General features: G+C 49.9%; 1 protein-coding gene across 1 annotated transcript in view; it reads left to right on the forward strand.

Annotated features, from left to right (window-relative positions):
• Rptor (regulatory associated protein of MTOR complex 1) overlaps nt 1-15817 on the forward strand; it is a 231918-nt gene that overhangs the window by 207530 nt on the left and 8571 nt on the right. Inside the window, exons 22-27 of the mRNA XM_040750158.1 lie at nt 2310-2413; nt 2999-3182; nt 4031-4141; nt 11066-11171; nt 14112-14226; nt 15472-15596. Coding sequence (XP_040606092.1) covers nt 2310-2413; nt 2999-3182; nt 4031-4141; nt 11066-11171; nt 14112-14226; nt 15472-15596 — 745 coding nt within the window. The remainder of the gene's footprint in view (nt 1-2309; nt 2414-2998; nt 3183-4030; nt 4142-11065; nt 11172-14111; nt 14227-15471; nt 15597-15817) is intronic.

Raw genomic sequence — 15817 nt, forward strand, 5'->3', positions numbered from 1 at the left:
TGGGGGAGGGCCTAGGCCCTGCCCTGGATAAAATGACAGACACTGGAGATCTCCCATGGAGGGTCTCACTTTCCCTAGAGAGCAAAGTGGGGGGCTTGGGTGGGGGGTTGGGAGAGTTGGAAGGGGCGGGAGAGGAGGGAAGGGAAAAGAAGCTGGGATTGACATATGAAGCAAAGCTTGTTCCTAATTTAAATTTAAAAAAAAAAAAAAAGAAGGAAAAAAAACCAACAGTATCTTTTAAGGGCTTCTAGTGCTCAAAACAGGTTTTGACCTGCTGGGAGTGTGCCCATACTCTGTACCCTAAAGTAGCATCCTCCTGCCTGCTATCTACCATATTAGCAAGCTGCAGCCCCTACAAGACAGCCTAGCACTCTCAGGAGGGAAGGGGCATTTGACCTCAGTGACAGATCCCAGTGTGCGCATGCCATCATCTGGAGGCACACCACAGCCAGGATCACAGAGACCAGTGTGGGCTTCCCTGGAGAGGATGTGGGGGGGGGTAAAATAATCACTACTGAAGAATTCAGGAACATAAACATTATTTTAATTTTAATTTTAAAAGATGCCTTCTCTAGAAACTAAAGAGATCGTATTTCACTTTATAAAAAATGAACTTATTTTGCATTATTTAATTCTGAAGCCAAATTTTTGCTCATCAGAGTCAAAATGGCATTATTACTGTGGAATGCCTCCTAGAATTCTACATTCAAATATAGAAGTTGCTACTAGCTATAACTATGTCTGAAAGAGCCCACGCTGCTTGACAGGGACAGCCTGACTTCACGTCCGTGCTTCTGGGAACTCTCAGCCCACACAAAGGTAGAAAGAGGGTCATGGAAGAGGGTCATGGCCTCGGGAGCCATCTGTGGCTCTTTTTCTCCGCCGTCTCCTGTACCAAGGATGGAGGAGAACTCCAGGCGTGGCTGCTCAGATAGTGGAGTCGGGAGAACAGTAAAGACAAAGACGTGTAAACTCACCTAAGCAGTGACACAGCCTCTGCATGCAGGAGCCTCACCTTCCACAGGACGCTGAAGTGTCATAGAGCCCTAGGAGATACAGACTGGGTCTCAGAGGGACATGTTCAGATGCCCTGAAAGTCCCACTGGGCTGAGGGTGTGGCTGTCAGTGGCGCACCCAAATCCATAGGTCCGTCTCCAGAGCCGCATGGAGCTAGGAGTGGTTGTGCAGGGCTGTGATCCCAACACTAGGGAAATGGAGGGCCAGAAGTTTGAAGTCATCTTCAGCTGGATAGTGAGTTCAAATCCACCCTAAGGTACAAAAAAATAGCTCAAATAAAAATAAGAAATTGTTCTGCTAAACATGCTGCAACCTAGCCTCTCAGGGGTGGGAGCAGGAGAATGGTAAGCTTGAGCCCAGCCTGAGGGCAGAGTAAAACTCTCTCTACTCATCACCCAGCTTCCCATTGCTGCTCCAGCATTTAGGTGAGCACTTCCAAAGTACCCTGCCCTCTCCAGGTAACCCTTGTTCAGGAGTGCTAGGCCCAGACCTGTGAGGCGTGGTGGGGACATTCACGGCCAAGATTCTGTAAGGCTCTGACTTCCAACATACTTCTAGACCAGTGGCTTTCAGCCTGTGGGTCATGACCTCTATTTCCAAAAATATTTACATTATGATTCATAAAAGTAGCAAAATTGCAGTTATGAAGTAGCAATGAAATAATTTTATGACTGCGGGTAACCACAATAAAAGGCACTGTATTAAAGGGTTGCAGCATCAGGAAGGTTGGGAACTGATGCCCTCAATTCTAAGTCCAGGGTGACCACCCAAGCCCCTGTGATGGGGGTTTTAAGACAGTTACATGAAGTCATCAGGACTGGTTTCTCCTGAGGAAAGTGGAACCTTTGGTTTTCACGGACCCCTTTGAGGAAGGCAGGACATTGTTTGCCACAGCCCAGCAGCCACAGTTCTGGACTGTCTGGACAATGGCACGTCCTGACCCTCGGCACACCTGCTTTGGTCACCTCATGGCTCTGAGATGAGATGGGACAGTGCCAAGGACTGGCCCCAGGTGGCCTTGGTGTAGGGGAGGAGCCTTGGGCAGCTCACACTCCAGCTCCTAAAGCTTCCTGCAGGGATCCCTCCCCAGCCTGAGCCTCAGAGCAGCACTTTGTCCTAGGTGTCAACTTTAGGAGTGTCACAGCTTTCCTCCACAGACACCAACAAAAAAATCTTTCTGCGTTTTGAAGCTACACAGACCCAGCCACAGCTCTCACAGGAATCTGAAACCTTATAGCTTCAGATAGAAGTTAGCGTCTGACCACCATGTCCTTCCTCCTCTGCTCTTGTAGGCCACGGTGAACGCCCGGCCCCAGCGCACCCTGGACACGTCCTCTCTCACTCAGTCGGCCCCAGCCAGCCCAACCAACAAGGGCGTACACATCCACCAAGTGGGGTGAGTGGCTTGCTAACTCCTCCCTACTCGGGCGGGGTCCAGATGTGGCATCGAGGCCAGGTCCTTGTTCCCCTCCCTTCCCTTCTCTTGGCACTTCTCCACCGCTCTCCCTCTTCTCTCCCTAAACACACGCACGCACACACATACACTCACTCGCGTCCCTTTCTAAACTTTTTCACACATATACACACATTCCTTTCTAAACTTTTTCCCTATGCCAGCCACACTTCATTTGTACACAGCATGACAGGAAACTCTGAATGATGCCTGATTATGTGCCCTTTGGAATTTTTTCCGAGGACCTGGGTTCTCTATGTAGGTGAGCGATGTGGGGTTGGCTCTACACTGTCACACCAGTTTCTGCTCAGGAACAGTGTGACTGTTCACTGCTCAGTTCACTCGTGTCTGGTGAAGGGTGCTTCTCAACACCTGCCAGGGAGCATCCAGAAGGACAGTCCTACTTAGCTCCAGCTAGTGGCAGGCAGGCAGGCAAGGCAGTTGGACATTCCTGGGGAGAGGGCCTGGCATCTCATCTGCGTTGGGATCCTGCGGTACAGCATGCCGTCTGCTCTCGTCCAACTGCAGAGGTTCTCCGCCAGCGTCTAGCAGCAGCAGCTGCAGCCTGACCAATGACGTGGCCAAGCAGACTGTCAGCCGTGACCTGCCTTCCAGCCGCCCGGGCACTGCAGGCCCCACAGGGGCACAGTACACCCCTCACTCCCACCAGTTCCCTCGAACGCGAAAGATGTTTGACAAAGGCCCTGACCAGGTAAAAGACATGAGCTGCTTTGCAGCCCTCACGACCAGTAAGTACTCAGTGTTAGGACAGGGTGCTGAGGGCTTTGTTTTCCTGACATTCCTTAGTTTGAGATCATTCTGTCCCTGTGACCTGGCCAACTACTGCCTGTGAGACCCTTGGAGACACAGTGGCACCCAGGTCCAGCACCCCCTCTGCAGGTCTGGTCCTCCTGCAGTTCCTCCCTCTTCTGGGTTGGCTAATCTGGGCCACTCCATGAGTCACGTTAAGCATGTGGAGTTAATTTGCTTTCTCCCCTTTGTGGGTGAATAGCCACACATGATGTGGCCACTGCTCCGTGTTACTTGTTCTGGGTGACTTGTTTGTGAGCATTTGGTTATTCCACACAAGCAAGCACATGCTCTGCCTTTAACTAAGCGGAAAAGAATGGCTCAGGAGAGGAATGTACTGCTGCCCTAGGCTCTCAGAGCCGCACAGATGAGCCACGGCACAGCAGAGAGGGATGGGATGCTCAGGGTGTCTCTCAGCTTGGAGCAGTGACACACACCGGGGACCCCAGCAGTCATAGTGCTGGGGCAGGAAGACCACTGGTTCTGTATTCCAGTGAGAAGAGTGCAGCGTGGTCATCTGCCACAGCATTGCTCACAGTGCCTTTGTCATAAGTTAGACATCCTTTCAAGTGTAGGAAGTATGGGGTGCCAGGCGCGAACATACGATCCTGACACTCAGGAGGCAGGAGGACCAGGACTTCCAAGCCAGATTGGGCTGCACAGTGAGACATCGACTGACAGCTCACGTCACTGGGCACAGTGAGACTAAGGCGTTTCTTCCTGATTCTGTTCTTTCTCAAACACCCCAAGACCACAGACGATGCTGATGATGCCGCAGGACACAAGAACTTCGTTTGTGCCACAATACAGACTGGGTTCTGCGACTGGAGTGCCCGCTACTTTGCCCAGCCGGTCATGAAGGTGAGTACTGAGCTTTGCCATAGTGGGACCTTAGGATGTGGGTTCCACAGCCTTGGTGCTCTCTCCTGAAGCTGGGGTCCTCATGCTGCCTTCTCCTTGCCCCTGTGTCCCTGATGCTGGTCTTGGGGTTTGATCCTTGTTCATTGGAGTCCCTGCCTAGTGACACAAAGCCCCAATCCTGTCCCCATCTTTGGCTCAATAGGATTTGTTAGCCCAGTTGTGACCTGAGCATGAGGGCCAGGATTTGCAGGGATATAGGTCAGGTGCAGCGCAGCCACGTTCGGCCTTACCTTTGGTTTCTGTGACTCCTTTTACACCTCGCTAGCTGTTGAAAGGTGACACCCAAGTGTTTTCATGGTACAGGCAGCAACAGTTGAGACAGAAGAGCCCACCAGGTGGGGGTGCGTACCTTTAATCCCAGCACTTTGAAGGCAGAGACACCCTGTCTTAAACAGAACAAAACAAAAAAACAAAAAGAAGAGCCAAAGGGGCCAACTTTGCTTTTCTCCTGTCTTCCCAAAGAAAGCACAGTCAAAAATCTGTGCTCACACCTATCCTTGGTCATTCTTGGTGACTTGGCTTTATGTCAGACTGCTTCCTGGGTTTACTCTGCCTTACATGCAGTGGAAAATGTGTCAAGACTAGATTTGTGCCCAAGCTAATGGCCCCAAACCTGCAGCAGCTACTCCTAGGCAGCCTGTGAGTCGGTCTCCATGCAAATGCTGCAGAGATGGCTTTTAGATTTGTCTGTAAGTCTGAAGTGGGTTCTTAGAAGATTTTCTCCTCCTGCACATTGAAAACTGAGAGTAGTTTTCAGTTGTAGTCTTAATTGTGTGTCAGCTAGATGCCCAAGTGCTCTGAAAGCACTCAAAACAGGCGTCAAAATATAAGATGACCAAACTTCCTACATCTTGGGCCATCATCCCCTTCAAATTAAACATTGCTTTGTTTAAGATGCAAAATAATATATTAAAAAATCAAACACAGTTGGTCTCTATGAGTCCCATAAAGACAGAAAGTGAGGTCAGGAAGGAGAAATGAAGCTGTTTCCACCCCCAGACATCCCTGTGTGCATGGGAAGTCCAAGCCTGCAAATGCCGCTAGGATGACGTGAGGTCAGGAGGCTCGCCAGATACAGAGATACGCTACAAAATCACCTGTATCTCTATCAGAGGCTCGCCAGATACAGAGATACGCCACAAAATCACCTGTATCTCTATCAGAAGCAACTAGAAACTGAAGAGTAACTTCAGTTGCATAACACTACAAGACCCAGATACTTAGGTGTAAATCTTTTAAAAATACAGAAAATTATAATACTGTAGAAGAGATGAGAGAGGCTATGTTCCTAGGTGGGAATGCTCAATAGCATACAGGTGCTGGGCCTCCCTAAATGGCCACTAAATCAGTGTTGCCTTGATCAATGGCAAAAACCGAAGAGCTTAAAATATGGAGAAAAGCAATGAAGCTCCAAAAACTAGAAACTTGGCAGTAGAGCAGAGTTGCAGGACTCACTCTGTCCAATTTCAAGACTGTCCAGTTCGTAATCAGGATGTGTACAACTAGAGCATGGATAGACACATAGATCAACAGGGCAGAATGAAGAGCCCAGAGACGGCCACATGGGCAGGTTCCATTGATTTTCCGCAAAGGTGTGAAAACTGTCCGGTACAGCAGAAACATTTCAAAGAAACAGCCTCAAGCCTCACCTCACACCTCACCAACAAGTAACAGAGTGAACCGTGCCCACATGTACCTAACCTTTGGGTCAGGCAGAGCCTTTAATAAGATACAAACAAAATGATGGACTTCATCAAATAGACACTCCAGGCAGCTGCTGTGCCCATCCTCAGCTACACAGGGTTTGAACCCAGGCCGGGATCCACAGAACTCCGTGTCTTAGTTTGGGGTTAACATTGCTGCAGTGAAACACCATGACCAAAGAAAACTTAGAGAGGAAAAGGTTTATTCAACTTATACTTCCTTATCATAGTTCACCATCCAAGAACTCAGGACAGGAACTCAAGCAGGCCAGGTACCTGGAGGCAGGAGCTGACAGAGGCCATGGGGGACTGCCACTTACTCCCTTGCTCCTCATGGCCTGCTTTCTTATGGAACCCAGGGCCAGCAGCCTAACCCTAACCCCACCAATAGTGGGCTGGGCCCTCCCCCCATCAATCACTAACAAAGAAAATGCCCTACAGCAGCATTTGCAACCTGCAGACCTCAACCCCTGTAATTGAATTTTACTTTGGGCTGCCAGCTGGGGGGGTGGGGACAGAGAGAGACAGAATATTAATTATGACAGCTTGGGTTTGTTTCTAACTAGCTCTTGTAGCTCTCTTACCTTTACTCTGTGTGGAACTTGTTCTATAGACCAGGCTGGCCTTGAACTCACAGAGATCCACCTGCCTCTGCCTCCCAAGTGCTGGGATTAAAGGTGTAAGCCACCACTACCCAGCACATATCCCCCTTTTTTTCTAAATAAAAATGAAAGGTTTTAACTCTAACACAGTAAAAGTATATACAATTAAGAACAATTATCAGGCAACAATTACATTTTTAATATCTAGTCCATTTGTGTGTGGCAGATTTAGTGAAGGTACTATATTATCTATCCTAGCTTGGTAAATTTTGTACCTAATTTACTTTCTCTCATGACTAAGGAAAACTGTCTGGTCTTCAACCCTGTTAAAGACCCAAGAAGGATGTAATATTTCCTGAGTGACCCTGAAGTAGACAGAGTACAGAGCAAGCAACTATAAGAAACAACAGAGACAGCTGGCTGCCTAGACAGTCACCCAAGGTTCCTCTGCAGTGTTGGGGCATTATCTTTAGCCTTCAGGCCTAGAATATCTGATAGAATTTACTGTGAAGCAGGAATTTTGAAGGACCCCCCCCCCCCCGGTCTTGGCAAAGTTTGTCAGTCTTATTCCTTTGTGTCCAGTTTGGACAGTATACTATCAGCAGTGGAGGTGAGGGCAGTTTCTTGCCCAAATGGCCAGCTTTGCCACAATGAAAGCAAACTCCTTATGGAGGTTCTTTGATGCCCATCATCCTTTTATGGAGTAGGTTGGTGTTGTCAGGAGCAGACATGCCTCACTGTCATGAAAACCTTAGTTATTAAAACGTCTTAAGTACCATATTCTGTAGGTCTTTAAAGTATTTGAAGATCACTTACCTATCTAAAATATATCTCTGTCTGACCTTGAAAACACACCTGATTATTGTAGGTGACTAATTATTATTCTGTATTTCTTTATTATCCTAAATAGCTTTCAAGGAGTAGAACTTTACATTACAATCCCTTAAACAAGAAATAGAGCCAGATGGTGGTAGTGCACCTCTTTAATCCCAGCACTCGGGAGGCAGAGACAGGCGGATTGCTGTGAGTTAGAGGCCAGCCTGGTCTATAGAGCGAGTTTCAAGATAGGCTCAAAAGCTACACAGAGAAGCCCTGTCTCAAAAAACTAAAAAAGGAGGGAAAAAAGGAAAGAAAAAGAAGAGAAATAGAAACATATAATACAGTATAACAAAAATCATCTTAAGTTTGTATCAATATACAAAAATCCATAGCAGTGTACAATATTTGAAACTAGTAGTTGTTTTTTCTCAGCTTGAAAGTAGATACAATAATATATCCTTCCTTTTCAGAACAAGATCCCTGAATCTAATCTCCTTTGTTCAGCTTTTTTTCCTGAGCATTACCAATAACAACTTGTAATTAATCCCTTAAACGATGACAAATAGCCATAACCCATTGAATGACCAAAAACCACCCACCCCATCTCTTGGGAATGTGGTCATTATGTTTTCTAGACTGCTTCCTGTTTTCTGGGGACAGTGACATCTTTAGAAGACCCTGAGAAATTAAGATAACGGTTAGGTCCTGGGAGAGCTAACTATTGTCTAGTCTCTTTGTGATGGAAAGTGCAGATCTGAAATGTGGCTGAAGTAGTCTGTGAGGCTGGACCATCTCAGCCAACTGCGTTGAAGCTATTCCGAATGTTGAACTCTGAGGACTCTGCAACAGAGGCTCTCTGAGAGGCTGGATCACCTGGGTCCCCCATTTTCATTGGTGTCTGGTTCCCTTGCTCTGAACACACACACACACACTTTTAAAGGTATCACACATATCTGCAGTTACACAAGTATGGAATGTGTGGTGTGCCGCATGACCAAACTGTAATGTTAATCTCTACCCGCGCCATACGAAAGGATGGCGCGTGATAATAAGTCACCAGGACTCTGAAGCCAGCCTCAGAGGTGTTCCCATACAATTATTAGTCATGAAAGCTTGACTGATAGCATACATTTGTTCTTAGCCAGCTCTTACAACTTATATTAACCCATGTGCTCGTGGCTGTTACCTCTCCTGCATGTCTTGCTTGTTCTCCATTTTTTTCTGCATCTCCCTCCGCCTTCATCTTCCCGATGCTCTGTCTGCCCCGAAAATCCTGCCTAGCTATTGGCTGTTCTGCTTTTTATTAAACCAAACCAAATGACACATCTTCACGGTGTACAAAAAGATTATTCCATAGCACACGCCTTTGGGTGTTGAGTGACCCTTTCACAGGGGTCACCTAAGACCATTGGAAAACACAGACATTTACATTACAGTTCATAACAGTAGAAAAATTACAGTTATGAGGTAACAACAAAATTTATGGTTGGTGGTTAGCAACACATGAACTGTTTTAAAGGGTTGCAGCATTAGGAAGGTTGAGAACCACTGCCCAAAGGCTTGTCTGAAGCCCCATCTTTTCTTAACTGAGGCTTCCTCCTCTCAGATGACTTTAGCTTGTGTCAAGCTGACATAAAATTATCCAGCACAGCCTGGTTCAGTGAGTTAAGGCACTCGACACACCTGATCCTTATTAATTCCCAAGACACCAAAAGTAAGACATAGCCCCAAGGTCCAGACTCCACACGAGACCTGCGTCCATGACATGTCTTACCTCCAGTGCTTGAGTACCCCAAGTTCTTGTGACCAGAAAGGGGCTGAGCCTTGACTCTTGGCTCCCTGTGCCACCAGAGCTCTGATTGGTGTTTCTGAGAAGCCAAGAGGCGCAGAATCAGCGTGTCATCCCTGTCGTGTCACACAGTTAGGCATCCCTGTAGGGCAGCAGTTCTCAACCTGCAGGCCATGACTGTTTTGGGGTCGAGATGTTTACATTACGATTTGTAACAGTAGCAAAATTACAGTTAGGAAGTCACAATGAAATAATTGGGGGTCACCACAACAACCATATTACAGGGTCACAGCATTAGGAAGGCTGAGGACACTGCTCTAGGAGCTCTGCTGAGAGAGAGGATCCCAGAAGCCAGGGCTGGGTGCTTGTTTACCAAAAGGAAAAACTGTGCAGCCCAGAGATGAGTGGTTGGAGAGAGAAAACAAGGGGAAATAAAACAAGGGGAAATGCACAAGAAGGGGGATGGTCTTTTGCCCAGTCTCATATGGTCGCTCCACTCTGGTCTCCCCCGATGGCTCCATGCCTATTTCTTCTCACAATGTAGTTTACCTCCTCTCTCTCTCTCTCTCTCTCTCTCTCTCTCTCTCTCTCTCTCTCTCTCTCTCTCTCTCTCTCTCTCTCTCTCTCTCTCTCTCCCTCTCTCCCTCTCTCCCTCTCTCCCTCTCCCTCTCTCCTGTGAACCTGGTTCCGATACTGCCTGTCACAAGTATAGCAGATCCGAAAGATATGGCTGGCTTCTAAGTGCTGGGTGAAAGAGACAGCCCTCACCCTCACGCCCATGAGAGCCTCGGGGCCAGGGTTCTGTCACCAGTGACAGTGCAAGTGCCAGACTGTCTGACGCCCTTCAGGCTGTCGTGTGCCTGCGTCTCCTCTAGTCTAGGTCTGTTTTGTCATCTTTGGAGACCAGGCCTGGAATCTGCCCTGGGTCCACCCCCACATGTGCAACAGCAGCTCAGCACAGTCGTCCAGTCAGTCAGCTGCACCAGGACCTGGGGTCCCACCCCTCAGGTCTGGCTTCCTGCTCCAAGCACGTTTTAGACCTCTCCTAACCTGCTCCCAGAGAAACTGGGTTTCCCTAAAGTGCATCTCTCTGCACTCAGATCTGTCGAAAGCTGCTTCTTACTGTTGCTCCTCGTCATTGGCCATTTGTCATTCCTTTTCTAATAAGCTCTGCCGTGTCGTGAAATAACCTGACACTCATGGTTCTGAACCCACATTTGCTGCTGTGGGGCTATTTCTAAACTAATAACCATTCACAAGAAGGTGGTGACATCTCCCCTGTGTCCAGGTTGGGTGTCTCCCTGTGGTTGTTGATTTTGTTGTTGTTGGGTGTTTTGGGGGGGGGGGTTTGCAGTTTTTGAGAAGAAAAAGAAGGGTGTGTAGCAATAAAACACTGGAGAAGAAATGCCATCCTGCCTGGGCTCTTCCTCCTGCTGCTGGTCCCTCAGGAAGCAGCTGTCTCCTGGCTGTCCAAGACAGGCCCTCTATCTGTGTTCTCAGCCAGGAGGAGGGAGGGTCTTACTGTTTAGAGAATTTTTAGTAACTTCGCTTCCCAAGAAAATCAGTCAGTGAAGTTTACCTGCTTCGGGGAGAGAAGGCAATGTAGCCATGATGACAAACGAGTGTCTCTGCATGGCTGGGAGGCGTTTCCGCTTGCTGGAGGATCTCAGGACTCCACCCTACGGTCCACCTCCTCCCATCAGTAGGATTCAGCCAGGGTCCCGACTAAAGGATCCAGACCTCCAGTACTCAGTAATGATGTCCTTTGTTTGTTTTTTCCTAAGACATGGTCCACTCTGTAGCCCAGGCTGGCCTGGAATTCACCATATAGACCATGCCGGCCTCGAACTCATGGTGTTCCACCTGTCTCAGCCTCCCAAGTGCTGAAATCAGCTCAGAAGTGGCTGTCTTCTAGTTGCTGAGCCTAATGTAGGATTTTCTGTCCTTAAAGATCCCTGAAGAGCATGACCTGGAGAGCCAGATCCGCAAGGAACGCGAGTGGCGGTTCCTGAGGAACACTAGAGTCAGAAAGCAGGCGCAGCAGGTCATCCAGAAGGGTAAGTGCACAGCGCCACCCCCCAGGTCTTCTGCCAGACACACTCAGGACCTGGCCGGTCCCCTTCCGCCCCCAAGGCACGGTGTGCTGCTCTTGCAGACTAGCACGCTGACTGGTGGGGGCAGCTGGAACAGGGAGGAATGGCATGGGGAAGAGGAGGCCACCTCATGGGGAGGGTTTCCCCTCAAGGACATTCCTGCCCTGGGGTCTCTGTTGGCCGATGACCTTCCAAGAAGCATCACTTCTGCTCTTTGGCATGTCCAGAAGGGGGTGGGGGTGCAAGCCCTTTCCAGGCCCTGGGGACCCACATCTCACTGATCACCTGGGATGTTCTCAAAGTGACCCTGGCTCCATCCCTCCAAACCTCGACAACAATGCTATCACCAGCCCCTTCCCAGCCTTGACAGCATGCCGCCACACTTGCTCCCTGCATGGGGGAAATGTTACCGATCAGCCAAGGACAGTGTGTGTGCTGTAGAGTCCCAAGAGCAAGCTCCTTTCAGTAGATTGCATAGTGTGTACACACTCAGGCCTGGAGGCCATGCTAGGATCAGGAGCACCCCAAGTGCAGCAGGAATGAGGGCCAGATCACCTCACCCCGAGACCGGGGCCCTTCATCTAGTCAGGAGTGCAGAGAGGCTGCCCCACCACCCAGGGTGCAGTTCCATGGCTCTGATTATATGAGAACCAGTAGTGGCCAAGTGGTTTTTCTCACAGAGGCAGCCATGACTAACGGTCAGTGGGGTCATTCTCGGACCTTCTTCCGAGTTCCTCCCTGTCCTCTGAACTTTAGAAAACAATGACCAGTTACGTGTTCAATTAGAACTGAGCCCCAGAAGACAGGCTGTCGCTCCCGTGCAAGCGCCAGCCTCAGACTTGCCTCACTCAGTTCCTCTCTTCCTGCACATCCTGGCCTGTGTCCCCAGACCTATGACGCAGGCCCTGGGGGCCTGTGGTGCAGAAGGACTCACTGCTCCCACTGTGGACTCCTCATGCCCCCTCGCAGGTGCTGGTCTCTCTGTGCGCGGCCCAGCAGCCACTGCTCAGACGTGTGCGGCTGGCAAGCACGATGTCCACAGCGCCCTCTCTGCACACCTGTCTACTACACACTCCTAGATGGTGTCTCCTTAGAACCCCAGGACCCCAGGCCAGGGCGGCTAGGGTGGCGAAGTGTCCTGAGTTTGGAACTAGGCCCACACAGTTCCACGTCTGGGGCCTCGTGGTCCCGGCTGCGAGGCAACACCAACTGGCATCTCTATTCAGAACCGAGGCGTACCTTCAGAGTACAAAGACAGGCGGGGCTGGGAGACGGCTCACTCAGTAAAGTGTTCACCACACGAGCACGAGAACCTGGGTCTAAGCCCCAGAACCCACATATCAAAAGCTAGGCACTATACTACATGTTTGTAATCCCAGCACTGCCAAAGCAGACACGGCCAGCCTAGCATAATTGGTGAACCATTGTTTTAAAACCAAGGATGATAGCTCCTGATGAATGATTCCCAAGGTTAACTTCTAACACGCACTTGTGAGCGCTCACACACGTGCGTGCGCACGCGCGCACACACACACAGGACAAGTAGTCTTTGTGAAAAGGAGATATGTGTATGAAACGCACACAAACACAGGTGCAGTAGCTTGGTGGTAGAGCACTCACATAACCTGAAAGAGAAGTTAGTGAATGATGGAGACACAGGCAGCTCAGGCTGAGCAGTTCATTCTGCCGGGCGCCCAGGTTCAGTTTCTAGATTCAGTACAAGCCTTTGTCGGACAACTGGGTGTGTACTGGTCTGTGTCAGCAAGAGAGGTGGGAAATGCTGCCTCGAGGTTGGATGCAGCTGACTGCAAAGGTGTGCGTCAGGCCCCAGGAGATGGGGACGAGCACAGACCACTTGGCATTCTTCAAGTCCCTGATTGTCATTGGCTTCCCCTAAGTCACCACGACATGAGCACTGCTGTTTGCATATATGCAGAGTGCATCAGCTGGTAGAGTATTTCTCTCACCTTCCAGTGCTCGGAACTTTATCCTGGAGTCCTCAACAACAGCAAGAAAAACGTAACTGAGAATGAGGGCGCCCCAGACTATAGACTTGAACCACTGCAAACCAGGGCTTCCTCCTCCTCCAGCACCACTCCCCTCCAGTCTTTTCCCTCTTTACCCGGTGCCTGCAAAGAGGAACCGGAAGGCAGACGCTGTCTGCAGAGCAGCCCCACCTGGCTGAACAGTGTGACTCTCAGTGTCGCTGTCCTAGAGCCCCCTGTGCAGCAAGGGAAGGAGCCCAGCTCAGGGCTGCATGAGAGCTGGTCTCTGCTAGCACTAAGCCCCCACTCTGCATAGGATCACAGGGCCTCCTGGCTAGACCAGAGAGCTGTCCTCTGTCCACCCAAGTGCTGTGTTCACTGGATGAAAAGATGTGCAGTCCCTGAAGCACCCCCCACCTGATACCCAGAGGCCCATGCCAGTGTCTAGGGCCAAGGCGGGTGCTGCGTTCCCTCCTTGGTGCTGCAGCTGTGAAGCGCTGTTTACTCTGAGTAGACTTCACTGCCCACCATACCATGTGTGCAGCTGCCTGGACTCTGCATCCTTAGCTGCTTTCTGACTCTTGAGAAGCCAGCTGATGTGTAGGACCTCCCAGACTGAAGACCCTGGGCCTTAACTGGGTCTTGAGTGGTGGTAGCCACACCCTCCTTCACCCTGACGTTCTTAGCACTCTCTAGAGTCTCAGAGGTTCCTCTGCCGTGAATATTGCTATGCATAGTGTAACAAGCATTTATCAGAGGCATGTCCGTGCCTAGCTCTGCCAGGAGCTTTGGGTCCCCTTTTCCTCAGTGTGTGCTTCCCTTCTCTCTGGTCCCTGCTGTCCCCCTGCTTTGGCTCTATCTAGTAAAGGTAATGCCGGCGTTGTTGTAGATAAGAACTTGGCTTCATTTTCTCTTATAGGCATCACCAGACTGGATGATCAGATATTTCTGAACAGGAACCCTGGAGTGCCCTCTGTGGTCAAATTCCACCCCTTCACGCCTTGCATAGCTGTCGCCGACAAGGACAGCATCTGGTAGGCATGGCTTCAGTTCACCCTGGTGTCTTCTCCCACCCAACCCTGGCCCTCACCTGGGCTGCGTCACTAAAGGACAGAAGCAAATGGGTGGCAGAGGATCCCTGAGAGAGAATTTCTGACCTGCTGTAATGAGGACACTGTCCACTTCAGTGGGCTCATAGCTTATACAATGCAGACCTGTAGATCTTTTTCTTCTTCTTCTTCTTCTTCTTCTTCTTCTTCTTCTTCTTCTTCTTCTTCTTCTTCTTCTTCTTCTTCTTCTTCTTCTTCTTCTTCTTCTTCTTCTCCTCCTCCTCCTCCTCCTCCTCCTCCTCCTCCTCCTCCTCCTCCTCCTCCTCCTCCTCCTCCTCCTCCTCCTCCTCCTCCTCCTCCTCCTCCTCCTCCTCCTCCTCCTCCTCCTCCTCCTCCTCCTCCTCCTCTTCTTCTTCTTCTTCTTCTTCTTCTTCTTCTTCTTCTTCTTCTTCGGTAAACTGTGTATTACAGGAACTGGCCTTCTTAACCATTTGCTGTCAGTTCACATGCATACTACGAAGGCTAACCCTGCCAGTTCCTCCAGAATATTCTCCAGCTGCCTTAAGAAAACCACACAGTGGGCCGGGCGTTGGTGGCGCACGCCTTTAATCCCAGCACTCGGGAGGCAGAGGCAGGCGGATCTCTGTAAGTTCAAGGCCAGCCTGGTCTACAAGAGCGAGTTCCAGGACAGCCTCCAAAGCCACAGAGAAACCCTGTCTTGAAAAACCAAAAAAAAAAAAAGAAAACCACACAGTGGACACTAGTCCCTCCCCTCAGGTCCCATCAGCTCCACCCTCTTTCTGTCTCTGAACAGAGGCCCTTAGGGACCTCCTGAGAGTGGAATTTTTATGGTGTTTGTCTTTGTGACTGGCTTCTTTCATTTGTACCTCATGGTTGGCTCAGGTTGGCTCATACTCCTTTGGGGCCTGGTGATGAATCTCCCACACCATCCGCTGCCCAGGGTACTGGGGTTGTTTCTGTGAACGCAGGTGTAGGGTCCATCATCTTGGGGTCCTGCCTTGGGTTACTTGGGGAGCGTACCAGAGGTAGAATGCTGAGTCATCATCTTTCCTCGACCACACTGTACCCTCCCGCCAGCAGGACACAAGCTCCTCACCCACACTGGCCAGTTTCTGCTCTGACTGCAGCTTCCTCGTGAGCAGTATCCTACTGGGGTTTGGGCTGTGTTTCCCTGGTGACTGTCTTTCTGTCTCCTCTTATTCCTTCAAGTTTTTGGGACTGGGAGAAAGGAGAGAAGCTGGACTACTTCCACAATGGCAACCCTCGGTACACTAGAGTCACCGCCATGGAGTACCTGAATGGCCAGGACTGCTCCTTGCTGCTGACAGCCACAGGTGAGCGGGACTGATGTGGGCCCAGGCCTGAGGAACATGCGTCTTCTGTCTGTCCTTCCTGTCTGTGTGGATCCCTGTCATTCTGAAGAATGACATTTGTGAGGAAAAGGGCTTGAATACAAGCAAGTTAGGGTGTTAGTCAGGACTCTAGGACTGTCTTTTCATCAAGTGTCCCTGGCCTTTCCACGACCAGGAAATGCCATGTCAGCCTGTGCCTTCCT

This window comes from Mesocricetus auratus, unplaced genomic scaffold, assembly GCF_017639785.1.
Source record: "Mesocricetus auratus isolate SY011 unplaced genomic scaffold, BCM_Maur_2.0 Super-Scaffold_100007, whole genome shotgun sequence".
Classification (NCBI taxonomy): domain Eukaryota; kingdom Metazoa; phylum Chordata; class Mammalia; order Rodentia; family Cricetidae; genus Mesocricetus; species Mesocricetus auratus.